Source organism: Melanerpes formicivorus, unplaced genomic scaffold (assembly GCF_026170545.1).
Source record: "Melanerpes formicivorus ecotype bairdi unplaced genomic scaffold, bMelFor1.0.p_v2 SCAF_31, whole genome shotgun sequence".
Taxonomy (NCBI): domain Eukaryota; kingdom Metazoa; phylum Chordata; class Aves; order Piciformes; family Picidae; genus Melanerpes; species Melanerpes formicivorus.
This window is the reverse complement of record NW_027142383.1, coordinates 4,113,890-4,141,307: the sequence shown is the minus strand read 5'-3', so window position 1 is coordinate 4,141,307 and position 27,418 is coordinate 4,113,890. Positions and strand designations below refer to the sequence as shown.

Below are 27,418 nucleotides of genomic sequence, written 5' to 3'. Positions count from 1 at the left end.
ACTCCCCATTCTCCCACCTCCCAATCCTTTACAATATCCTCCTTTCGGAATTCGATTGTAACCACTGTCGCATTGTTATACTCTGCTGATAATGTCTGGACTGTGGGAGGCGGGGGGGGGGGGGGGTGTAGCGCAGCTGAAGTTGCTGGGGAGGAAGGGCCGCTGGTACGGGCCGTTGCCGCCAGCCACCACCAAGCCACCGCCATGGGGACGGCCGCTGCCAGAACCGCCAGGACGGGAACCCCTGCCATAGCCGCTGGGGCCACCGGCGTGGGGGCCATCGCCAGGAGAGCTGCCGGGGTGGGGGGCGCCACTGGGATGGGTGCTGCCACTGGGGTGGCCGGGGCTTGTGGACAGGGACCATCGGGGCTCCCAGGAGGGGTGCGGTCGTAAGAATGGTGTAACTGCGAGCCTCCAAGCGCTCCATTTTTTCTAAGAGGGGCTGTGTGACCGTTTGAGGCTGTGCCTTTAAGAAAGGGACATTTGCTGGGACACTCTGGCTGAATGTTTTGGAATAATAATGAAAACAAAGATAGGTCTAAACGAATTTCATTGGTAGATTGGTAGAATGCAACTTTAAGTTTTAGTTCAGTTGGAATTTTCCTCAGTCCACTCTGTTCTGCCTTTCCAGCCTGTCTGCTTCTGAGCAACTAGCCGGAGTTTGACCTTGAATACCAGATAAGAACTAATCCCTGCATGCACTTTGAAGCCTAATAAGAATTTTCCTCCTTAATAACTACCTTTTCTCTCTCTCTAACCCTTTTTTGGGAAAAAAGGGAGGTAGCAGGAGAGAGGGGGTACAGGGGGGGAACCCTCCTCTGTCCAGAGGAGGGAGTCTTGTTCTGTACTATTTTCTTTGCTGTATATTTCTGTACATATATTGTAAATACTGTATATATTGTGTATATACAACCTGCATTCCATATTGCTTGTAAATGCAGTTCTACCCATTTGCTTCTCTGACTGAGCTAGCTCTGGTTTCTTTCTTTTGTGGGGGAGGGAGAGCTAGGCCTTCTCTCAACCAGCACAGGCTGTAAAGCAAAGTCTGCGCTGTTTGATTTCTTAGCATCGGTGCCTTCGTCTTCCGAATCCGAGCTGTCACTGGCGGTATTAGAGGAAGATGTTGATGAACAGAATTGAACACACTGAACCACAGGTTTTGCTGCCTTTTTATCGCTTTTTCCCTGCTGCGTGCGAACAGCAGTGGTGGTGTCTAATAAATGCGGTGTGCTTGCCAAGATGGTGGACGTGGCGTCTGCTTTCTCTTAATTCTTGATGCGTAGTGACCTCCATTTTGATTTTGCATGCCTTATCATTTCTGTCGGGATTCGCTTCTACCGCTACTGACGTTGCAGGAGCAGATTTTTTAGTGGAAAAGAACGGTAAAAAGAGAGCCACAATTCGTGTAGAAGGAAGAATACTGGGCAATTGAAATTGTGACGAGGATGCTGACTGAGCGGCAGATGATGTGTAGGGGGAGAGGAGGGTGATGGAGGGCGGGGGGTGCCTTCTGAGTCTCCCTTTTTCATCTCGGTTAGAAACAAATGCCGCAGCAGCAGAATCAGGAGTAGACTGCTCTGCTTTTATCAGTTGCAGTGTATGTGACGGTGTGCAACACGGTGCTATAGCAAAAAGCTTCTTTTTAAGCACCTCGTCCCACAGCTGGGCTCTAATTTTGTCCCAACCTTCAGCGGTGAAAGCTTTGGTTGCTGTGGGGATAAAATCATGATTCCGGGCCCAGGCTAATAGCCCTTTAAAAATCCCAGAATCGTAAGCAATACCTCTCATGGAGAGAATAGTTTGGAGGGCGTTTGGCACAGCCTCTTCTGTTTCACGGAGTGCCTCCCCTTGCCTCTCCCCGGTTGTTCACTGGATCCTGGTGAGATTTGCTTCCTTTTCTGAGCGCGCACTGCTTATTTTGTCAGCATCGGGGCAGTGCTGGTTTGGCTGGCTTTCCGTATTGCTCGGAATATACCTCTTATGCTGAGTCGAGCAGCATCGTAGCCTGAGGATCTCTGTCCCCGAGTCCATGTGTATTCGAGCGCCATTTATTTACGACAGAGATTGGAGTCAATACAGCTGACCGATATGATCTAGTATTGTTCCTTTATTGTTCCAGTATTGTAGGCCTATAGTGCGAGGATAGCACAGTATAGTAAAGCAAAGAAGAAGAAGGGAGAGAATAGAATAGAATAGAATAGAATAGAATAGAATAGAATAGAATAGACCAGTTTGGAAGAGACTTTCAAGATCATCACGTCCAACCTATCATCCAACACCACCCAACCAACTAAACCATGCAACCAAGCACCCTGTCAAGTCTCCTGAACACCTCTAGCGATGGTGACTCCACCACCTCCCCGGGCAGATCATTACAATGGGCAATCACTCTCTCTGTGTAAAACTTCCCCCTGACCTCCAGCCTGAACCTCCCCTGGTGCAGCCTGAGACTGTGTCCTCTTGTTCTAGTGCTGGATGCCTGGGAGAAGAGATCAACCTCTGCCTGTCTACAACCCCCATTCAGGTAGTTGTAGAGAGCAATAAGGTCACCCCTCAGTCTCCTCCTCTCCAGGCTAAGCAGCCCCAGCTCCCTCAGCATCTCCTCATAGGGCTTGTGTTCCAAACTCATCACCAACTTTGTTGCCCTCCTCTGGACTCGTTCCAGCAAATCAACAGCCTTCCTAAACTGAGGGGCCCAGAACTGGACACAGTACTTGAGGTGTGCCCTAGCCAGTGCAGTGTACAGGGACAGAATGACCTCCCTGCTCCTGCTGGCCGCACTGTTCTTGATGCAGGCCAGGATGCCATTGGCCCTCGTGGCCACCTGGGCACACTACAGGCTCATGCTTAGCCTACCATTGACCAGTACCCCCAGGTCCCTCTCTGCCTGGCTGCTCTCCAGCCACTCTGACCCCAGCCTGTAGCACTGCATAGGGTTGTTGTGGCCAATGTGCAGAACCCGGCACTTGGATGTGTTAAATCTCATGTTGTTGGATTCTGCCCATCTGTCCAGTCTGTCGAGGTCCCTCTGCAGAGCCTCTCTACCCTCCAGCAGTTCAAATCCTGCCCCAAGCTTGGTGTCGTCCGCAAATTTACTGATGATGGACTCAATGCCCTCATCCAGATCATCAATAAAGATGTTAAAGAGCACAGGGCCCAGCACTGATCCTTGGGGCACACCACTAGTGACTGGCCGCCAGCTGGATGTGACACCATTCACCACCACTCTCTGGGCTCGGCCATCCAGCCAGTTCCTAACCCGTCGCAGTGTGCTCCCGTCCAAGCCATGGGCTGACAGCTTGGCCAGGTGTTTGCTATGAGGGATGGTGTCAAAGGCCTTGCTGAGGTCCAGGTCGACTACATCCACAGGCCTCCCCACATCCACCAGGCAGGTCACCTGATCGTAGAAGGAGATCAGGTTGGTCAGGCAGGACCTGCCCTTCCTAAATCCATGCTGGCTGGGCCTGATCCCTTGGCCATCCTCTAAGTGCTGTATGATTGCACTCAGGATGACCTGTTCCATGATCTTGCCTGGCACTGAGGTCAGGCTGACAGGCCAATAATTCCCTGACTCATCCAACCGGCCCTTCTTGTGGATGGACACCACGTTGGCTCGCTTCCAGTCCTCTGGGACCTCTCCAGTGAGCCAGGACTGCTGGAAAATGATGGAGAGTGGCTTGGCCAGCTCATCTGCCAGCTCTCTCAGCACCCTAGGATGAATCCCATCTGGTCCCATGGACTTGTGGGGATCCAAGCTGCTGAGGAGAGCTCCAACTCCCTTCTCCTGGAACATTAGTAAACTATGCTGCTCCCTGGCTCCTTCTGCCAGCTCTGGAGGCCAGCTGTCTGGAAGACATTCTGTCCTGCTAGTAAAAATTGAGGCAAAGGAGGTGTTAAGTATCTCTGCCTTTTCCTTATCCTTTGTTACAACGTTCCTCTCCATGTCCACCAAGGAGTGGAGGTTGTCCTTGCCCTTCCTCTTGCTATTAATGTATTTATAGAAGGACTTTTTGTTGTCCTTCACAGCAGAGGCCAGACTAAGCTCCAAATGTGCTTTTGCCACCCTAATTTTCTTCCTACAAGTCCTACCAACATCCTTAAATTTTTCATGGGTTGCCTCACCTTTCTTTCAAAGATGATACTCCCTCTTTTTTTCCCTTAGTTCTTTTAGAAGTTCATTAACCATCCAGGCTGGCCGTCTGTCCCGGCGGCTCATCTTCCGGCACATTGGCAAAGCCTGTTCCTGCGCCTTCAACAGTTCTTCCTTGAAGTAGGTCCAGCTCTCCTGGACCCCTTTGTTTTTAAGGGCTTTATCCCAGGGAACCCTCTGAATTATTTCCTTGAGTAGCCTGAAGTCCACCCTCCGGAAGTCCAGAGTGGAATTCTTCTTGCTTGAACAAATTCTGAAAATTCAATTATCTCGTGGTCACTGGCCCCTAAACAGCCTCCGACCGCCACATCACCCACCAGCCCTTCCCTATTGGTGAAGAGGAGGTCAAGCATAGCCTTACCCCTGGTAGGCTCACGCAGGAAAGGTAGAAGTGCGTATCGGGGGAACTTCCACAACTTCTATAAACTTGTAGAGCCTCGTTGGCATAGCTTCATTGGTTCCCTATGAGTGACCACACATCGCACTATTATAGATTATTGGTCCAACTAGTAACGACACGCAAGGTTTGTTGATGCAGGTGCATGTCCTGTTGTCCCAAGATAACTTTCTGTGTTTATAGCTACCAGTGTCCTGTTTTAGTTACATGCTGCGGGCACAGCACTGTTTTGCTACACTGCTAGCTGGCTCTGCACTTATGCTGAGCATGGCCTACCAGCATGTCAGGCTCTAGGCCTACACTGCCAGATTGCTCACACTGCTCATCACTGGCATTGTCACAGAAATTACCTTTGCCCTGTGAAACATTGTAAGGAGATGCTTTTTTCTGTATGTATGTGTGATAGCCACAATGAGAATGTGATTCCTAGGGGGACTTACGGAGTTCAGGCCTACATAGGTTCCTACCTTTCACTGTGCAGTTGGTGTCACTTAATTTGATTACTTGTATGTTTCTTGGATAGAGTGTACATCACCTATCATCACAATGGGAAAAACCTTAAAGTCATCTGTAGGTTATTATTATTCATAACCCCGTGATTTTTTAATGATCTTTCTGAAATAACATAATTTATGGGGGGAAAACCTATCTGTGTAAGAAATACTTTATGCTAGAAGAAGGGGTTAACCATTTGGGAGGAATACAAGTATGTTGTCAGAGGATGTAGGGATGCAATGAGTGTGACCGTTTGAGGCTGTGCCTTTAAGAAAAGGACAGTACTGGGACACTCTGGCTGAATGTTTTGTAAACAAAAGACAGGTCTAAATGAATTTCATTGGTGGATTGGTAGAAAGGGCAGTTTTGAGCAAAGTGCGACTGAGACTTTCCTCAGTTGACTCTTCCCTCCTCCCTTTCCAGCTCATCTGCTTCTAGGCTCTCTGCCAGACTGTCCTTGGACAGATAAACGTGTGGCCTACTAACACTTTGCTTTAATTTATAACTGCTTTAATTAACAATTGCTCTTTTTCTCTCTTTCTAACCCTCTTTGGGGAAAAAGGGGAGAGGAGGGGGTACAGGGGGGGAACCCTCCTCAGCAGAAGAGGGAATTTCGTTCCTGTATTATTATCGGTTTTATTTTTACTTTGCTGTATATTTCTGTGTATATATTGTAAATATTGTAAATTTTGTATATATCCTGCATTCCCTAAAAATTGCTTGTAAATATAACATTCCCTCTTGCTTCTCCCGCTGGCTAGGGCTAGCAGCTGTGTTTTTTCTTCCTCTTTGTGGGGGAGAGGAGGCTAGGCCTTTCTTTCTCAAACCCTCCACAAATGAGGAACGCTAAGGCCTCCTTAGAACTAAACCTGGCAAGAGAATTTAAGGACAAGAAGAAAGGCTTTTTCAAATACTTTGGAGGAAAAAGGAAGACTAGAGGAAATGTGGGCTCACTGCTGCATGAAATGGGTGTCCTGGTGACCAAGGATACAGAGAAGGCTTTTGCCTTGGTCTTCACTACTACCAAAGACATCCTTCAGGGGTCCCAGACCTTCAAGACCACAGAAGAAGTTGGGAAAAATGAAGATTTGGCCTTAGTTGAAGAGGATTGGGTTAGAGATCAATTAAGCAATCTGAACATATCTGTGGGCCCTGATGGAATGCACCCATGAGTGCTGAGAGATCTGGCAGAAGTCATGGCTAGGCCACTCTCCATAATCTTTGAAAAGTCCTTGAGAACAGGAGAGGTGTCTGAGGAATGGAGGAAAGACAATGTCATTCAAATATTCAACAAGGGCAAGATGGAGGATCCGCATAACTATAGGCTGGTCAGCCTCACCTCCATCCCTGGAAAGCTGATGGAACAGCTTGTTCTTGGCACCATCTCAAAGCATGTTGAGGAAAAGAGACATCTTAAGTAGTCAACATGGATTCAACAAGGGGAAGTCATACTTGACCAATCTTTTATGATGACATAATGATATGATGCCTTTTATGATGGCATAACTAGATGGATAGATGAGGGGAGGGCAGTGACTACAGTCTACCTTGACTTCAGCATAACTTCACACAGTATAACTTAGGTTGGAAAGGACCTCGAGGATCATCGAGTCCAACCTATTTTTTTTATTTTTTTTTTTGTGCAAGATGGTTTTATTAACAGATCAGAACTTGAAAGACTGCAGCTGGGCAACTGAATCCTTAGTTCATTCTCCTTATGAGTCTGTTGATCTGATCTTCTCTGTTCCCAGCACCCCGCCTTCCACAAAGTGGATGGTTTTCTTCTTCATTCCACCCCGAGGAGAAGACAATTTGAAGGGCCAAAGGAAGTTCTTCTGACAGTCTCCTATGGCATTCTCACAGCCAAGCTTGACAAGTGTGGATTGGATGATTAGGAACTGGCTGAAGGATGTTTCCCAGAGTTGTGGTCAGTAGGTCATAGTCTAGTTGTAGGCCTGTGGCTAGTGGTGTCCCCCAGGGGTCAGTACTGGGTCCAGCCCTATTCAATATATTCATCAATGATCTAGATGAAGGGATAGAGTGTATCCTCAGTAAGTTTGCTCATGATATGAAGCTGGGAGGAGTGGTTGACAAGCCAGAAGGCTGTGCTGCCAATCCACCATGATTTGGACAGATGTGCCAGGTTACACCCATCCCTGGAGGGGGCTGAAAAGAACCCAGCCCCCAAGGTAGACAAAGAAACCTGACCCAGGTAGGCAGAAAGACTTGGTTCCCCATCCTGGGGGAGGGGTCCCTTGGGTCAAGGTCTATTGCACTCCCTGTCCATCAAGCCTATTTAAGGGGAGCCGTGTTCTTGGTTCTCTCTTGCTCCTGCCTCACCTGCTTGACAGATATTTCTGCTGCCCCTGCATGTGCAGTTACCATGCAGCAGGCCCGCCTCCATGCTGCTTCCACACTTCTAAGGAGTACATCCAGAGAGAATCCACATTTACATCAGGGGAATTAAAAACCATCTGGGCCTGGTTTTCTATATTTTTCTATTTACCCTTTTGGTTATACCTTTGTAACTTTCTCTGTTACTCTGTGGTGGGTTTAAGAGAAGGGCTCAGCCTTCACCCCCCCAAAAGAGGAAGAAAGAAACCACAGCTAGCCAAACGGAGGAGCAAAAGGGACATGCTATATTTACAAGCAATTTTTAGGGAATGCAGGATATATACACAATTTACAATATTTACAATATATACACAGAAATATACAGCAAGGTAAAAAGAAGAAACAGGAACGAAATTCCCCCCCCCCTCTGGAGGAGGGTTCCCCCCCTGTACCCCCTTCTCTCCCCTTTTTCCCCAAAGAGGGTTAGAAAGAGAGAAAAAGAGCAGTTATTAATTAAAGCAGAGTATGTTAGTAGGCCTTAGTTTCCTTATCTGTCCAAGGTCAGTCTGGCAGGGAGCCCAGAGGCAGAGAAGCTGGAAAGGGAGAAGGGAAGGAGCGAACTAAGGAAAGTCCCAGCTGCACCTAAGCTTAAAACTGCATTTTTTACCAATTCACCAATGAAATTAGTTTAAAATATCTGGTTGTTTTCATTAACATTCCAAAACATTCAGCCATAGTGTCCCAGCACTGTCTCTTTCGTAAAGCCACAGCCTCAAATGGTCACATACTCAAATGTCATACATATTTTGTTAAACTTACCTTTTTTTACTTCCAAATTGTTTCCATATCATTTTTTATTGATTTTACCTCTCCTTTCTCCTGCCTAATTTGCTTTTACCCTTCTGGGAAAAAAGGGAGAAGGGAGGCAATCTATCATAGTATCATAGTATCAGTCAGGGTTGGAAGGGACCACAAGGATCATCTAGTTCCAACCCCCCTGCCATGCGCAGGGACACCCCACACTAGATCAGGCTGGCCAGAGCCTCATCCAGCCTGGTCTTAAACACCCCCAGGGACGGCGCCCCAACCCCCTCCCTGGACAACCCATTCCAGGGCTTCACCACTCTCATGGTGAAGAACTTCCTCCTTGCATCCAGCCTGAATCTCCCCACCTCCAGCTTCATTCCAGTCCCCCCAGGTCCTATCACTGCCTGATATCCTGAGAAGTCCCTCCCCAGCCTTCCTTTAGGCCCCCTTCAGATACTGGAAGGGCGCAATTAGGACACCTCAGAGCCTTCTTTTCTCCAGACTGAACAGCCCCAACTCTTTCAGTCTGTCCTCATAGGAGAGGTGCTCCAGCCCTCTGATCATCCTCGTGGCCCTCCTCTGGACACATTCCAGCATGTTCATATCCCTTTTGTAATAGGGGCTCCAGAACTGGATGCAGTGCTCCAGGTGGGGTCTCACCAGAGCTGAGTAGAGGGGGAGAATCACCTCCCTCGACCTGCTGGCCACACTTCTCTTGATGCAGCCCAGGATCTGATTGGCTTTCGGGGCTGCAAGTGCACATTGAGAGCTCACATTGAGCTTCTCGTCCACCAGCACCCCCAATTCCCTCTCCTCAGGGCTGCTTTCCAGCCAGTCACTGCCCAGCCTGTATTTGTGCCTGGGATTGCCTCGACCCAGATGCAGGACCCTGCACTTGCTCTTGTTGAACCTCATGAGGTTGGCTTGTGCCCACCTCTCCAGCCTGTCAAGGTCCCTCTGGATGGCCTCCCTTCCCTCCAGCGTGTCTGCTGCACCACACAGCTTGGTGTCATCAGCAAACTTGCTGAGGGTGCACTCAATGCCACTGTCCATGTCACCCACAAAGATGTTGAACAAGACTGGTCCCAGGACTGATCCCTGAGGGACTCCGCTTGTCACTGGCCTCCACTGGGACATGGACCCATTGACAGCCACTCTTTGGGTGTGGCTACTGCAAGAAGGGGGCCGCTTATTCGACCAATTTGATCAGCGGATTCCAACTTTATTGAGCATCAGACACATCTTATATACAGTTTGCTATAATTATGCCCACTTGGCAACATACTATTGGTTGCTCCCTAAAAGGTTACATCATTGTTTTCACAACTCTGTGGAATTCTTCTATCCGGCCTAATTGCTCTCTTTCCCAGATCTCGCCTCCTCCTTATCTTGCTTGCCTCCCATCTCAGGGGCAGCTGGGTTTCAGCATACCAAGCAATCAGCACTTTCTCACATCTCTTACGGCGCCACTATATATCAACAGAGAATTCTTCAAGGCCTGAATTGCACAGGCGTTCCTGGGATCCAAGGCCCCTCTTGCTCAAAACAATCCACAACAATTTCCCCTGGTTTTCTTTTGTGCAAGTAAGGCCTTGGAGGCTATTCTTTGAACACTTTGCATAATATAATTATAAACAAGTGTGGCCGGTTGACGTTGCCCCCTTAAGAAAGGGGATATGGTGGATGGAAGTTGGTAAACGGAAGGAATAGTCTAAACTAATTTCATTGGTAGAGTGGGAGGAAGCACCTTCTGAACTGGGAGTGAACTGAGCATTTTCAGGACTTTTCTATCAGTCTTGCTTCCGTCTTTTCTTCGTGCAGCAGCTCTGTCTCTGTGCTGGGCTTTCTGCCAAGGCCTCGGCCTTGAAAACAAGATACCAGGCCTGTATTAACTCCTTTCCAATTAACACAAACTGCTTCTAACATTTTTTTTTCCTCTCTCTCCTTTCTCTTTCTATCCCATTCTGGGGAAAGGGGGGGGGGAGAGGGGAAAGCGGAGGTGGGGAACCCCCTCTGCCTTGAGGGGGGTCACTCTCATTTCTGTGTTACTCTGTTGTATATCTTTGTATATATTGTAGATACTGTAAATTTGTAAATATTCCCCTGCAAACCCTACATTGCTTTGTAAATATAGCTCCACTGCTTTGCTAATTCAGCTTGTGAGTTTTTTTTCCTTTCCCTTCAATTTTTTTTTCCCTTTTACTTCACAGGGGGGAGGGAAGAGGCTTCTTGGCCTTACCCTTTCCATCCCACGACATATATATTGTAGATATTGTAAATTTGTAAATATTCCCCTGCATTCCCTACATTGCTTTGTAAATATAGCTCCACTGCTTTGCTAATTCAGCTTGTGAGTTTTTTTTTCCTTTCCCTTCAATTTTTTTTTTTTCTTTCCCTTTTACCTTACAAGGGGGAAGGGAGGAGGCTTCTTGGCCTTACCCTCTCCATCCCACGACATTTTTTTTATTGGCCTACCCAACGTGCGGCAGATAATTAGTTTAATTTATTACTTGATTGATTTAGTGTTTTCTAGCTGAATTAGCAAACATGAAGGTATTGTGGTTTGTGGAGCGATTATTCTTTTCAATTTTTGGGGCTCTGGTTTACAGGTATTGTTTGGGTTTGATTTTGGATTACCTGGGTAAATATTTGGTGCGGACAATTTATATGTGGGTTATGTATAGAGTTAAATTATGGTATGGAAAATGTATTAATTTATTATGGCCAGTGACATACAGGAATGTTACCTCCACCACTCTCCCAATTGAGATAAAGGGTTTTAAGATTCCACTGGAGGAGAGAGTAACTTTAGGTGATGCCTGGGATCCAAAAGTGATTTATTTGATGTGTATAAATCTCTTCCTGGTGATGGTAATCGCATATTTACTGTTCTCTTTGCGGCGAGAGAGAAAGGTGTCCAGAGCTTGTTTTGTTATTAAAACTAGATCAAAAAGAAAACGCCGTGGCTCTCGATCAGTCCCAGAGTCATCTAGTGACGAGGACTGTGGAGAACCAGTGTCAGTCAAAAAGAAGGCTAAAAAGTTAATTGGTAAAGCAGCTCTAAAGGACTTTGCTGATTCTGGCAAGCAGCCAAGGGCATCGGCTGGTATCAACATGGCACCTACTCCTTCTCCTTCTTCTTCTTCTCCGTCGGCCATTAACGGAGCAACGTCACTTCCGCCCACTCCCTCGGTGGGACCGGAAGTCACTGCCCCAGCAGCTGATTTATCTCGGGACCTGTCAACTTCCATGAAGATGGCTGTAAATTCAAACACAGCTCCAGTTAAGGTGGCTCCTTTAAAGACTAGAAGTGGAAAGGCCCAAGATGGAGAAGAAGAGGTGGAGACTGATCCTGGTGAGGGGCCCTCTACTCTAAAAGATCCTGCTCAGGAGGAAGAGAAGGTTTGTTTTAAAGATCTAGCTAACCTAGTGAGATCAAAGCAGGATAGAGATGAAGTTAGGAAAGCAGCTGGCAAAGGTGGTTCTCAGCTTAAAGAGATCCTTAGGAGAATGACAGCAGGATTTTATGGGCAAAGAATTCAGGGAGACGAGGAGGAAGATGATATTTCGGACTGTTCTTCGCCCCGCGAGGAATTGTGAAATGTCCGTAAAGATTTCACCAGGGCAGATAAGGAGCCAGTTCTAGCTTGGCTTAGTAGGTGTTATGATACAGGTGCTTCAGCTCTAACAGTTGGAGACAAGTCAGCAGCTCAGTTAGGAACTCTCTCAAGGGACAATGGAATAGATAGACATCTAGGTGAAGCTCTTGGTAAGGTTAATCTGTGGATACGCCTTTTAATGGCGGTTGCCCTGAGATACCCTTCCTGAGATGATCTTCCATGGAATCCTAAACCCTGGACTACCATAGATGAGGGAATTAAGCGCTTGAGAGAATTTGCTGTTAGAGAGCTACTCTATGGTGAACATGAAACTCTGAATCCTGATGACATTCCTGTGGGTATTGGTCTTGCTAAAAAGATCATCAAACTTGCTCCTTCTAATTATGCAAACATTCTGGCAAGCAGAATTGTGTCAAGTAGTTATGGTAGAACTTCTCCTACGGTTGGCCAATTCAGTGATCAAATGAGACAATTGGAGGATAGCATGACACGTGGTTCTTTGGTTTCGGCCATTGAAACTTTGTCTGGAAAAATTGAGAATTGCATGAAGGATCTGAAAGATTCCATATCCCAACTGGCACAAAGGGATAATTTCAATTCTTCCTCCAGGTGGATACAAGTCTCATCTGTGAGGAATACACGTCCTCCAAGGAGGTCATTCCAAAACAGGACATTCCAAAACAGGTCATTCCAAAACAGACCACCAAGGCAATCATGTAGAACTATTTGGATAACTCTGCGTGATCAGTTTGGTGAGAACATGAACCGCTGGGATGGCCAACCAACTTCTAATCTTTTCAGGAGACTGAGGGAATTGCAAAGTGGCACAACCCGAGGTAGCAATACCAGAAGGGTAGCTGTTACTTCCACAGTTCCCCAGAACAACCATAGTAGCTCCAACAGTGGCTCCAGTTATAATATGCAAAGTTATAACCCTGCACAATATGTGCAATGCACATGTGCGCATGTTCCCCATAACTAGGGGTGCCCTGCCTCCCGCCAGGGGGAGGAGAGGGATAGCAGAGATAATAGAATCTATTGGGATGTGTACATCCAGTGGCCTGGCACTTCACAATTTCGGAAGTACAGGGCCTTGGTTGACACAGGAGCTCAGTGCACCATAATACCATCAAATTATCAGGGATCAGAGTCTATAACTATTCTGGGAGTCACTGGTGGATCTCAAGAGTTAAGTAAGGTAGAGGTTAATATAAGTCTAACTGGTAAACAATGGAGGAAGCATACAGTTGTGACCGGACCTGACGCACCCTGTATTTTGGGAATTGATTTTCTGAGAGAAGGGCGTTTCAAAGACCCTAGAGGTTACAAATGGGCTTTTGGAGTAGCTTCAATAGAAATTGATGGACAAAAATTGAAGCTGTCTGCCAGACCTGAACTTTCTGATGAATCTGCAGTTGTGGGACAACATAAGATACAGGACATTAAATTGCCGGTTGCTTCTCAGACTGTGCATCACAGACAATACAGAACCAACCGTGACTCTTTGTTGCCCATTCAGAATCTGATTCGTCAGTTGGAAAGTCAGAAAGTCATCAGCAAAACTCATTCACCTTTCAACAGCCCAGTGTGGCCTGTGCGGAAGCAGAATGGAGACTGGCGTCTGACAGTAGACTACCGAGCCCTAAATGAAGTGACACCACCTATGAGTGCAGCAGTACCAGACATGATGGAGCTACAGTATGAGCTGGAATCCAAAGAGGCCAAATGGTATGCTACCATAGACATTGCTAATGCATTTTTCTCTATTCCCATAGCAGAAGAATGCAGGCCTCAGTTTGCTTTCACCTGGAGAGGAATCCAGTACACTTTCAACAGACTGCCAATGGGCTGGATCCACAGCTCAAGCATCTGTCATGCCGTGATCCACGATGCTCTGGAGAAAGGCGGTGCTCCAGAACACATCCAGTTCATCGATGATATCATCGTCTGGGGTAAAACTGCTGAGGAAGTCTTCGAGAAAGGTAACAAAATCATTGACATTCTTCTGAATGCAGGTTTTGCCATCAAGCGAGACAAGGTGAAAGGACGTACCACACAGATTCAGTTTCTGGGAGTGCGGTGGCAGGATGGACGCCGACACATTCCAGTGGATGTGGTAAATAGAGTCTCTACCATGGCAAGTCCCACAAACAAGCAAGAGACCCTACGTTTCTTGGGGATAGTGGGATTTTGGAGACTGCACATTATTGGATACAGTCAGATTGTGAAACCTCTGTATGATGTGACTCGAAAGAGAAACCATTTCCACTGGGGACCTGAACAACAAGCAGCCTTTGACCAGATAAAGCAAGAGGTAATTCAAGCAATGGGTCTGGGACCTGTCCGAGATGGTCCAGACATTAAGAACATCTTGTACACGGCTGCAAGTGACAATGGTCCAACCTGGTGCTTGTGGCAAAAAGCTCCAGGTGAGACACGTGGACGACCTCTTGGTTTCTGGAGTCGAGGTTACAGAGGTTCAGAGGCTAATTATACTCCAACAGAGAAAGAAATTTTAGCTGCCTATGAAGGAGTAAAAGCATCTTCTGAAGTGATTGGAACTGAATCACAACTTCTTCTAGCTCCCAGATTACCAGTTTTGAATTGGATGTTCAAAGGCAAAGGATCCACACCACATCATGCCACAGACTCAACATGGTCTAAGTGGATGGCTCTGATAACACAGAGAGCTCGAATGGGAAATCTTGAAAGACCTGGTCTAGTGGAGGTGATCTCAAGTTGGCCTGAAGGTATCAACTGTGCTAAACCTCCAGAGGAGAAAGTGACTCGTGCTGAGGAAGCCCCTCCTTACAATGACCTTTCTGATGATGAAAAGAAATATGCTTTGTTCACAGACGGTTCCTGTCGTCTTGTTGGAAACAAGCGAAGGTGGAAGTCTGCAGTGTGGAGTCCAACACGCCGAGTTGCAGAGGCGAAAGATGGAGAAGGAGAATCCAGTCAGTTCACAGAGGTAAAAGCTGTCCAGCTAGCTCTTGACGTAGCTGAACGTGACAGACGGCCAAAGCTTTATCTCTACACCGACTCATGGATGGTAGCCAATGCTCTATGGGGTTGGTTAAAGAACTGGAAGAAGAGTGGTTGGCAGAGAAAAGGAAAACCCATTTGGGCAGCAGACCTGTGGCAGGACATTGCTGATCGAATCGAGAGAATTCCAGTGAAAGTGAGACACATCGATGCTCACATTCCTAAGAGCAAAGCTACTGAGGAACAGCAACACAACCATCAGGCAGATCTAGCTGCAAGAGTTTCTCAAGTAGACATTGACTCTAATCTTGATCTCGACTGGAAACACCGAGGTGAGATATTCTTGGCTCGGTGGGCTCACGATTCATCAGGACATCAAGGCAGAGATGCAACATACCAATGGGCTCGTGACAGATCCATAGACATTTCCATGGATGCTATCACACAAGTCATCCATGACTGTGACATTTGTGCTGCTATTAAGCAGGCAAAATGACTTAAGCCCTTGTGGTATGGTGACAGATGGTCCAAGTACAAGTATGGTGAAGCTTGGCAGATTGACTACATCACTCTACCACGTTCTCGTTCTGGTAAGCAATACGTGCTTACTATGGTAGAGGCAAACACTGGATGGTTGGAAACTTATCCAGTTCCACATGCAACTGCACGCAACACCATTCTCGGTCTGGAGAGACAAATCCTGTGGAGACACGGAACTCCAGAGAGGATTGAGTCAGACAATGGAACTCATTTCAAGAACAACCTTGTAAAGAACTGGGCAAAAGAGCACGGTATTGAGTGGATATTCCACATTCCCTACTGTGCACCAGCTTCAGGGAAAATTGAACGATACAACGGTTTGTTGAAGACCACTCTTAAAGCCATAGGAGGTGGATCTTTGAAAAACTGGGAAAAACATTTAGCACAAGCAACCTGGCTGGTAAATAGTAGAGGTTCAGTGAACCGAGCTGGACCTGCACATTCAGATTTGCTACGGAAAATAGAAGGTGATAGAGTTCCTGTTGTTAGAGAAAAGAATCTGTTAGGTAAAACTGTTTGGGTATTTTCACCCTCAGGAGAGGCTAAACCTGTCCGAGGGGTGGTTTCAGCTGAAGGTCCGGGTCACACTTATTGGGTGGTGCAAGAGAATGGTGAAATTCAGTGTATTCCACAAAGAAATCTAACTTTAGCTGAAAGAGGTTAATTTCGAACTGTTGTACAGCTACATTGCGTCCAAAGGAAGAATCAACGAGGAATCTACGGTGCACGAACCCTGAGATCCCTGAGAGCCCTGAGTCAACTAAGAGACCCTGAGATTCCCTGTTTCCCTTTTCTTCGCTTCGTCGGTGAAGAAATGAACTGTTTTCCATTTTTCTCATTTTCTGATTTCCTTGGACTTTTGAATCATCTACATCTGAGCATAGCCGGAATGGACTATGAACTTTACTCACGAACTGTAAATATCGTTTTGGACTGGATGGACAGTATGAACAGCCAATGAAATTGTTTAGAAGGGGTGGACTGTGGCCGTTTGAGGCTGTGCCCTTAAGAAAGGGAATATGGTGGACGGAAGTTGGTAAACGGAAGGAATAGTCTAAACTAATTTCATTGGAAGAGTTGGAGGAAGCACCTTCTGAACTGGGAGTGAACTGGGAATGAACTGGGCACTCTGGTACTTCTATCTTCAGTCTCGCTTCCACCTTTTCTCCGTGCAGCAGCTCTGTCTTGTGCTGGGCATTCTGCCAAGGCTCCGGCCTTGAAAAAAACTGATAAGGCCTGTATTAACTCCCTTCCAATTAACACGAACTGCTTCTAACTTTTTTTTTTCTCTCTCTTCTCTCTCTTTCTATCCCACTCTGGGGAAAGGGGGGGAGAGAGGGGAGAGCAGAGGTGGGGAACCCCCTCTCTGCCGAGGGGGGTTACTCTCATTTCTGTGTTACTCTGTTGTATATCTTTGTATATATTGTAGATATTGTAAATTTGTAAATATTTCCCTGCAAATCCTACACTGCTTTGTAAATATAGCTCCACTGCTTTGCTAATTCAGCTTGTGAGTTTTTTTTCCTTTCCCTTCAATTTTTCTTTCCCTTTACTTTACAAGGGGGAAGGGAGGAGGCTTCTTGGACTTACCCTTCCACCCACCACATTCCTGTATTCTCTCCAACAAGCTTCATCAAAATAACTATCTCCACTAGGGAAATGCCCTAAAGCGGATCTATGGGCCAAAAGTCCAGGCATTACTTTAGACGATATCTCCGCCTTACGCTTTTCGATGACACTGTATTTCGTCTGATGACTGCTTATAGGGTCGGCCTTGCCCTTTCGAGTCTGTGCGCAAAGGTACTAAGGCTGCCATAACCTGCTGACTATGCTCAAGCTGTTTTGTCATTGTCATTGACAACGCCTCAGCCTGTTTTTGTAATCCCTTACCAATCACCTCCGTCAACATGGCCATCGGATTGCTTGGCAAGTCCTGAGCCCTCTGCAGCAATTCGGCTACCGTCCATCTAGGATCTGCTGATGTAATAAGCTGCTGCGTCTGCTGGTTCCCATTCTGCATTAAACACTGCCTTAAAATTGCCTCTCGGATACCTTCTCCTACGCTTGCTGCTCTAAGTGCGGCAAGCAACTTATCTACAAATTCTCCAAGAGGTTCCTGTCTACCTTGCTTAATTCCCATATAGTGAGGATTTGCATTTCCATCCTTCTGCTTGTCAAAAGCCCTCCTTAGTATCTGGGCTGATGCTTGCAAAACAGGCAGCTGTAAAAGTGCCTGTAACTCTGGTCTCTCATACTGTCCCGTTCCACACAACTGATCTACTGTTACACCAAATAATGGATTGTTTTGCTGTCTTTGTACTCCAGCTGATTGTCTAGCTAGGTGTTCCCACTCATTCAAAAATGTCATAAATTGAGATGCTGTTAGGATCAGCTTCATAACATTATAAGAATCTCTAGGTAACATATTATAGTTCATATAAATAAAATCAATCATCTGTCTACCTGGTTCAGATTGAACCCCAAACTGACTCGCAGTCTGTCTTAATTGAGATAACAATTTCCATGGCAATTGGGTTACATCAGCCTGAACAACATTTTGCTCCCCAGGGACCTGTGTATACATCACTGGAAAAGCTTGATGTGAAGCAGCCAGCCGGCTAAACCCTTCCTGATCTCCTTTGGCGTTTAAGTGCTCTGCAACCTTTCGCCAATACTCTGTGTGCTTTCTTGCATGATCTTTAACGCCACCTCCAGGATCTACCGCCCTGTTTGTCTCCTCTCCCTCACCTACTTTCTTCTCCTGTATAATTTGCTCAGCTAAAAGAGACGGGGAAGGCTCCTCAGCAGAGTCCTGTGTTACAGATTGTAATTCGACTCTGCCACCTAGTCCTTTTACACACGCAGCCTTCTCCTTTCTTAAATAATCCTGAACCTCTTCTGACAAAGGCAACCCAGCATGTGTAACACTTGCTCCATTTGGGTCCGTATAATCTAATCGTACCCTGGCTTGATAAGCTGCCACTTGCTCAGCATGATGCTGATCCAATGCTGTCATAACCATCTTCCACCATTTTCCACACTCCTTTGCTCGTTTTTCATCATCTAAGCCATGCAGCCACAAGTCTTGTCCAAACTTTTTCCACTGCAATCTTTCAAACACCTCATTCGGATCCTTAAAATATCCTAACTCTTCTGCATAGCTTAACAGCGGCACCAACTCCTTTGTAAAATTTAACTTACACTGTCGCTTTTCTAAAAAGCATTTAAATAAATCATACGCTGCCTGCCTATCCATATCCGTATTTAAACTTTAATACCTGTGCGCACAGTCCTTGTTTAAGCAGTTCCCGGCTCTACAGCGTCTTCGGCTTCAAGGCTGTCTTCCCTTTTCTTGCAGCCTCCGGTACTGCTATCCCGGGCCGGCCTTCTTCTTGCCTCCCGGCTTACTGCGAATCTCCCACGTCCCGAAGAACTTCTTAAACCCTAACGTTTGTCTTCATTAGGGTCCCGTGTTCGAGCGCCACTTACTGCAAGAAGGGGGCCGCTTATTCGACCAATTTGATCAGCGGATTCCAACTTTATTGAGCATCAGACACATCTTATATACAGTTTGCTATAATTATGCCCACTTGGCAACATACTATTGGTTGCTCCCTAAAAGGTTACATCATTGTTTTCACAACTCTGTGGAATTCTTCTATCCGGCCTAATTGCTCTCTTTCCCAGATCTCGCCTCCTCCTTATCTTGCTTGCCTCCCATCTCAGGGGCAGCTGGGTTTCAGCATACCAAGCAATCAGCACTTTCTCACATCTCTTACGGCGCCACTATATATCAACAGAGAATTCTTCAAGGCCTGAATTGCACAGGCGTTCCTGGGATCCAAGGCCCCTCTTGCTCAAAACAATCCACAACATGTGGCCATCAAGCCAGTTCTTTATGTATCTAGTGGTCCACCCATCAAACCTATGTGTCACCAGTTTGGAGACCAGGATGTGGTGTGGGACAGTGTCGAAGGCTTTGCTCAGGTCCAGAGAAACGACATCCGTTGCCCACCCCTCATCTATTGTTGTCATTTGTTCATAGAAGGCCACCAGGTTGGTCAGGCAGGTTTTGCCCTTGGCAAAGCCATGCTGACTGTTCCCAGTCACCTCTTCACTGTTCTTCTGAGTCAGTAGTGCCTCCAGGAGGATCTGCTCCATGATCTTTCCAGGCACAGAGGTGAGACTGACTGGCCTGTAGTTTCCTGGTTCCTCCTTCTTACCCTTTTTGAAAATGGGGGTAATGTTTCCCCTTTTCCAGTCTGTGGGGACTTCCCCAGACTGCCATGACTTTTGAAATATAATAGAGAGGGGTTTAGCAACCTCATCTGCCAGTTCTCTCAGTACCCGTGGGTGTATCCCGTTGGGTCCCATGGACTTGAACACTTTCAGGTTCTTCAGGTGATCACGATCCTGATCTTCACTTATGATGGGCAGTTCTAAATCTCTTCCATCTGGGCTTTTGGACTCTGGGAAAAGGTTAAACTACAACAACAGGCTAGAGAGCTGGGCTGAGATAAATATAATGAAATTCATTAGGGGCAAGTGTAGCCCTCTATCTGGTGAAGAACAACTCCATGGATCAGCACAGGTTCGGTGTTGACCTGTTGGAGAGCAGCTCTAAGGAAAAGAACCTGGGAGTCCTGGTATACAACAGGTTGACCATGAGCCAGCAATGTGCTCTGTTGGCCAGGAAGACCAAGGGCATCCTGGGATGTGTTAAGAGGACTGTGGCCAGTAGGTTGAGGGAAGTTCTCCTCCCTCTCTACTCTGTGCTGGTGACTCCTCACCTGGAGTACTGTGTCTAGTTCTGGGCTCCCCAGCTCAAGAAGGACAAAGAACTACTGGAGAGAGTTCAGCTCAGGACCACTAAGATGATTAGGGGACTGAAATACCTGTCATATGAAGAGAGGCTGAGAGAGCTGGGTCTGTTTAGCTTGGAAAAGAGGAAGCCAAGCAGAGATCTTATTAATGCTTATGAATATCTAAGGAGTGGGTGTCACAAAGATGGGGCCAGACTCTTCTCAGTGGTCCCCAGTGAGAGGACAAGAGGTAATGGGCTGTGACCGTTTGAGGCTGTCCCCTTAAGAAAGGGAATATTGTGGTCGGATGTTTGTAAACAAAAGACGGATCTAAACTAATTTCATTGGTAGGTTGGGGGGAAGAACCTTTTGAACTGGGAGTAAAGCAGAGAATCCTGGGCATTCCTGCACTTTTCCTCAGTCTTGCTTTTCTCCCCTTGTAGCTTGCAGTTTTTCCGGGCTTTCGGCCAGGCTTGACCTTGGAGCAGATAAGACACTGTCTAACATTCTAACACATAACCGCTCTTAATTAATTTTCTCTTTTCTCTCTTTCCAACCCTCTCCGGGGAAAGGGGGAGAGAGGGGGGAGCAGAGGTGGGGAACCCCCTCAGCAGAGGAGGGAACCCTCATTTCTGTGTTACTTGGTTGTATATTTCTGTATATATTGTAAATACTGTAAATTCTGTATATATTTCCCTGCGTTTCCTAAACTGCTTTGTAAATATACGGCACCCACTCCTTTGCTAATCCGGCAGTGAGTTTTTTTTTCCCTTTCACCTTTCTTTCCCTCTACTCACAGTGGGGGTGGGGGGGGGAAGGGCCTGGCCTTTCCCTCAACCCTATGACATGGGCATAAACTTGAACATAGGAAGTTACATCTAAACATGAGAAGGAATTTCTTTACTTTGAGGGTGACAGATCATTGGAACAGGCTGCCCAGAGAGGTGATGGAGTCTCTGGAGACTTTCAAGGTCCCCTGGACTCTGGCAGGGGAGTTGGACTCAATGATCTTCAGAGGTCCCTTCCAACCCCTACTGGTCCCTTCTAACCCCAACTGTTTTGTGATTCTGTGATTCTGCTCCTTCCCTTGCCTCTGAAAATGTGTAGGCTCTTTTATATCAGGAAGGGATTTTAATACTTACCGTAAGTACTTAGTAAGTACTTACTCCTTCTGTGGAGACTTTCAAGACCCATCTGGATGCATTCCTGTGTGACCTGTGCTAGATTCTATGGTCCTGCTCTGGCAGGGGGGTTGGACTTGATCTCCGGAGATCCCTTCCAACCCCTAACATCCTGTGATGCTGTGATCCTCTAAGCTGGACCTAAAATTTTAGATTATTAAGTAGGCTCTTAAACAAATATGGATTTCTCAGTGCGTAGCAATTTTAGCTTTCACAATAGATGCTGATACTGATTTTGTGCTTTTAAGATTCCCTCCAAGTGCACACAATCACACACTCTGAAGTGCCCAGTTCTCCTGTTGTAACAGAAAAGCATTAGAAATAATTTTAATGGAAACAAATCGACAAGATTGGAGGAGAGACTTCTTTTTAATTATTATTAATGCTTTCTTCATGACCATGTGTGGTATTTTGTGTTTTGGTTTGGGGCTTTTGGAGGGTTGGGTTGTTTCATTTTGGGGGTTTGGAGGGTTTTTTTTTGTTTTATCTTCCCCTTCAGTATGATTATTTGTCATATCCCTAATGAAGACATGGCTTAGCTAGCATTTAGTCCAAACTTTAAATATATGCTGAAACTCCTCAAGAGGCTCTCATGGTCTCTGTCTCTATGCATATATATGGGTGGGTCAGTGATCCTAGAAATGCTGACATAAGCACAATATCTTAGAGTAATAGCTATATGAATTTGACGGCTCATTCTGCATTGAGACGGTGGCAGTACAGCTTAAACTTTGCCTGACTCTTGGCTTTTTTGCTTGGTTTTTTTTTAGGTGAAACATGGAACCCATTGAAGTTGCACTACCAATTGCGAAATGTCCGTGAACGGTTAGCTAAAAATCTAGTAGAAAAAGGTGTATTGACAACAGAGAAACAGAACTTCCTTCTTTTTGACATGACTACACACCCTCTCACCAACAACAATATCAAACAGCGCCTCATCAAGAAGGTTCAAGAAGCAGTTCTTGAGAAATGGGTGAATGACCCTCACCGTATGGACAAGCGCTTGCTGGCACTTGTTTATTTAGCCCATGCTTCAGATGTTCTGGAGAATGCTTTTGCCCCCCTTTTGGATGAGCAGTATGATTTAGCCACAAAGAGAGTGCGACAACTTTTGGATTTAGACCCCGAAGTTGAATGTATGAAAGCCAACACAAATGAGGTTCTGTGGGCTGTTGTAGCAGCTTTCACAAAATAACTGCATTCAGACTGAAGTATAAATCAGTTGTTTTCTTTCTATTAACTATTCATGTTTTCTGTAATTTGTACATTCTCATGTGATGAATCAGCTCTTCTTAATGGGAATAAGTGGCATATTTCCTCCTTCTCTGTGTATCTGTATACATGATTCTGCTGGTACAAGAGACCTTCCTGTTTAAAAACAATAGATGGAAAACAAAATTGTCATATTTACATTCTATTTCCTATTCAGTCTGAGTTATCTGAAATACTTTGTTTAATCATTTTTCATCTAAATGTTACTGAAGTGGTTTACCAGGGAAAGTACCTCAAGGAAGAAATGTGCATGCACATGGATCATAACATTGAAAAATTCGTAACATTGAAAAATGACCTTTTAAAATCACCCAAGTTCCATGTTGAAGTGTCTGCCAGGACATTTTATACACAGACATTGTTTCATTTATATCCAACAAAATTATTTTAAAAGCAGAACTGTCATTAAACAGTTTTGTCAGTAGTTCCTGTAAAATGACCCATAAATTCTACTTTTCATGAAAGTTTCTCGTGTACTTACATTTCCAGTAGAACAATAGCTGAGTTGTAAAACTAGTGTAGAAAGGTCCAAATGTTTCATAAAAAAGTTTTGGGATGGGCTATATCCCATTATATTACATATATATAGTTCAAATTTTATATTAACAACTGCCCCATCTTAGTATTTTGCAAGATCTACTTAGTTGTATACCTGGCACACCTTATTTGCTATCAGCCATTGCAATTTGTTGAAAGGCCTCCTGTAAAGAGCATGTATGTGAAAGTTGTTTGTTTCAGTGTTTACAGAGTTTGCCATATTCTCAGTCTATGCATTACTTTTGATAATTAGTGCATATAAAGGGACTTTCTATCACTGTTTGTACTTTTTTTTTTTAGTTCTTTTGTTTTTTCCCCTCCAACCTCAAGTGGCTCGGTAGCACATAAGACCCTTAATGGGAAGGTCATGAGTTCAAGCCTGCAGTGGGCAGCGGTGTCCTCCCTGCTCCAATCATGAGGTCTTGGGTGACAGGTTGGACTTGATGATCCTTGAGGTCTTTTCCAACCTTGATGATTCTATGATTCTATGATTCTATATGGAAGAAGCTTGTGGCCAGCGCAATTCTCAAGTACAGTTTTTAATTTTGTTTGTACACAAATTAATGCTTATCTCTTAAATCTTGTAATCTATTTTACACTTTAAAACAAAAAGTCAGTCCTAGCAGGTGTTGTATATAAATGGTTAGCAAGCAATGACTGCAGTTCAGATGATTACTATTTCTTTAATGGAACTCTGCTATATTTTATTTTTTTATATAAAATTATGCTGATTAGCACACTTGTAAAACAAAAAAGTGTGGCTTTTAGGATTTATTGCCTCTTTGCCAGTGCCTGTTATCTCCCATTGGTTTCACAGTATAAATATTATGCATTGAACAAATTAAGCATTGAATTTTTTTTTTTGTCATAACAATGAAGATTTATAGTGGGGCTTACAGGTGACTAGAAACCTTTTTTGATGAATATTCAGAGCAAGAATACTAGAAGGTATATATATAACTGCAGAGCTGAAATTCAAGAGATTCTTTCATCTGTATACTAGCTTTTTACATAAAGTAAATAAACTATGATTTTAAAAGTGCCTGAAAAAGGAGAAGCATGGGTTTTGTTATTGTTGTTTGTTGCTAATTATAAAGGTTTTATTGCTTAACTGAAAACTTCAGTTAATATCCTTATTAGTGTGCTGGGTTGAGGCAGCCCCCTCCCCACCACTGACTAGGGCCGGCTCCGCCGCAGCCTGAGTGGACGGCTGGGGGCTGCCATCGCCGCTCCGAGCGCACGGCCGGTCCCGCCGCCACCGCAACCCAAGTGGACGACCGGGGACCGCCGTCCCCGCTCCGAGCGCACAGCCGGTCCCGCCGCCACTGCAACCCAAGTGGACGGCCGGGGACCGCCGGCGCCGCTCCGAGTGCACGGCCGGGTCCGCCACCGCCGCAGCCCAAGTGGACGGCCTAGGGCCACTGGCGCCGCTTTGAGCGCACGGCTGGGCCCGCCGCCGCCCGAGCACACAGCAGGACTCTGGCCACCTCTACCGCCGCGGTACAGAATCAAAATCGCCTCCACCCCTCGGGCATTCAAACGACTCCTCCAGCGAAAGCCATGAGCACGTCCTCAGGGCCCTTGAGAACAGCTTTCCAGCTGGAGTCCCTGTTCGCCCTTCTTGGGTTTCAGGAGCCGAGCTCTGCCGTAGCTGGCCCTACCATGCAGCGAGAATGGACCTGACTTTGATCTGCTCGCCGCTGCCCCTCCCCCACTTCACTCCCTGCCGCTTCTGCTGCTCCGCAGAGAATAAAGGTGGAGGAAGGGCAGGTCCCAAATTCTCAAGCGGTGCCCCAATTCCGATGGTTAAGAACCACCCCTGCTTGAAATAGCAGGAGGGACTCTGTGCCACCGGCCACGAACCAGGTGTCCCCCTGCAATCCACAAGAACTCACACAATCACTCCAACAACAACACATGAGCCCCCAACTGCCAAAAAACCAAAATGATGCCCAGAACTAAATTTAAACTCCCTTATCTTTTGCAATCCGATCTGCAGAGTAACCACAATAACCAACTCCTACTCCTGCCTGGCTCGCCAAGAATGTAATGGGGTTGGGGGCAGACCCCCTGCCCACCATAACCATCCTCTGCTACCAGGAATGTGCTGGCTTGAGGCAGCCCCCTTCCCCACCCCTGGCAACAATAAACACTCAGACAAACGGATGGCAAAAGTGATGGAAAGTTTAAACAGAAAGCAGTGAACTTTTACAGAAAGCCAAAAAGCGCAGTGACAAAGAAAGATCCCAAAACAGATCCAGAGAGATCCCATCCCCACCTGAGGGTACACCCAAGACCCCCAGGGCTCCTTCTTCCCCCTCCCACTGCTAGGCTAGTCTCAGCTGGCCAGATCTGAGACTGCCCATCCCCCCATGGCCTTGGGCCTAGCCAGGCCCAAAGCCAGGAGACATCTCCCCCAGTTACCGGCTGACGGAGGAGGAAGAAAACAGAGCGTGCTAGACTCTGCACTGGATCTTATAGTGAGTGCAAGGAATTGTGGTAGGAAATACTACATAATTTCCTGTGTCCACCCCTCTGGGCCGGGCTTCTGGACACAGGAAGTAAACATTGCAGGGGGGCACCCAGCTCAAACTGCAACAATTAGAAAAGGAGATATTAAGTAGATCAAGCTATCGGGGTTGGACTCGATCTCTGGAGGCCCCCTCCAACACCTACAATTCTATGAAACTGACCTAATCAGCAGTGTCACTCAGAACTGCAGGATTCATGGCTGAGATAGACTAAGGTAGTTTAAGAGTGTGCAGCTGTGCCTGCCATGAATAGACCTTTTCTAATTTGTGTACAACTTTGGAGATTCATCTGTGAATAAACTTCCAATTTTGCACTTAATTTTAAATCATTTAGATGCTTAAGTAGTTGACTTTAAAAGACTATTTAAATTCATCAAATTATATAACTTTGTAAAATAAAGATTTTTTTCAATATTCTTCTTAGCCTTTAGTGGCATGCTGTTCCTTCAATTCTTAGATGATGTTCCTTTAGAAATTAGAATTAGAATTTAGAAAGATTAAATTAATAGTATATTGTAAGATATTTCAAACTTTGGTTTGCAAATAAAAACATGAATGACGTTCTCTCAATTGTAAGATGCAGTGTTTATAACTTGAGGAGCTTAGGCATAAACCTGATTTTCAAAACCTGATTGCTTTAAGCAGAGGAAAAAATGAAAGTTGACCTGTTGCTCTAATATTTGGTAGTTTACAAAGTATATGTTGTTCTTGATAGTATATGCTAACTCACTGCTTTCATTGTCTCTCTCCCGTGATCTGTTTTCTCATTTTCTGTTCCTTTTTGAGAGGAGAGAATAGAATAAAGCAGGTTGGAAGAGACCTTCAAGATCATCGTGTCCAACCCATCAACCAATCCAACCCACCTAAACAACTAAACCATGCAACCAAGCATCCCTTAAAGTCTCCTCCTGAACACCTCCAATGATGGTGACTCCACCACCAACCTGGGCAGCCCATTCCAATGGGCAATCACTCTCTCTGTGTAGAACTTCTTCCTAACATCCAGCCTAAACCTCCCCTGGCGCAGCCTGAGACTGCATCCTCTTGTTCTGGTGCTGGCTGCCTGGGAGAACAGACCAACATCCGCCTGTCTACAACCTCCCTAAACTTTATTAGAATAAACTTTATTAGAATAAACCAAACCAGGTTGGAAGAGACCTTCAAGATCATCGCGTCCAACCCATCAACCAATCCAACCCACCCAAACAGCTAACCCATGGCACCAAGTACCCCATCAAGTCTCCTTCTGAACACCTTCAATGACGGCAACTCCACCACCTAAAGGTAGTTGTAGAGAGTGATAAGGTCACCCCTGAGTCTCCTCTTCTCCAGGCTGAGCAATCCCAGCTCCCTCAGTCTCTCCTCATAGGGCTTGTGTTCCAAACCCCTCACCAACTTTGTTGCCCTTCTCAAGACACGTTCCAGCAAGTCAACACCCTTCCTAAACTGAGGTGCCCAGAATTGGACACAGTACTCGAGGTGCGGCCTAACCAGTCCAGTGTACAGGGGGAGAATGACCTCCCTGCTCCTGCTGGCCACACTGTTCTTGATGCAGGCCAGGATGCCATTGACCCTCGTGGCTGCCTGGGCACACTGCAGGCTCATGTTCAGCCTACCATCGACCAGCACCCCTAGGTCCCTCTCTGCCTGGCCCCTCTCCAGCCACTCTGACCCCAGCCTGTAGCACTGCATGGGGTTGTTGTGGCCAACATCCTAGTGGATGTGCGGAGGCCTGTGGATGTAGTCTACCTGGACCTCAGCAAGGCC

General features: G+C 46.1%; 1 protein-coding gene across 1 annotated transcript in view; it reads left to right on the top strand.

The window, feature by feature from the left end:
- The window catches only part of GOLPH3 (golgi phosphoprotein 3), a 247,783-nt gene extending 223,623 nt beyond the window's left edge, over positions 1 to 24,160 (top strand). The window contains exon 4 of the mRNA XM_068155401.1: positions 22,082 to 24,160. Coding sequence (XP_068011502.1) covers positions 22,082 to 22,506 — 425 coding nt within the window. The 3' untranslated portion in view covers positions 22,507 to 24,160. The remainder of the gene's footprint in view (positions 1 to 22,081) is intronic.
- The last annotated feature ends 3,258 nt before the right edge of the window (positions 24,161 to 27,418 follow it).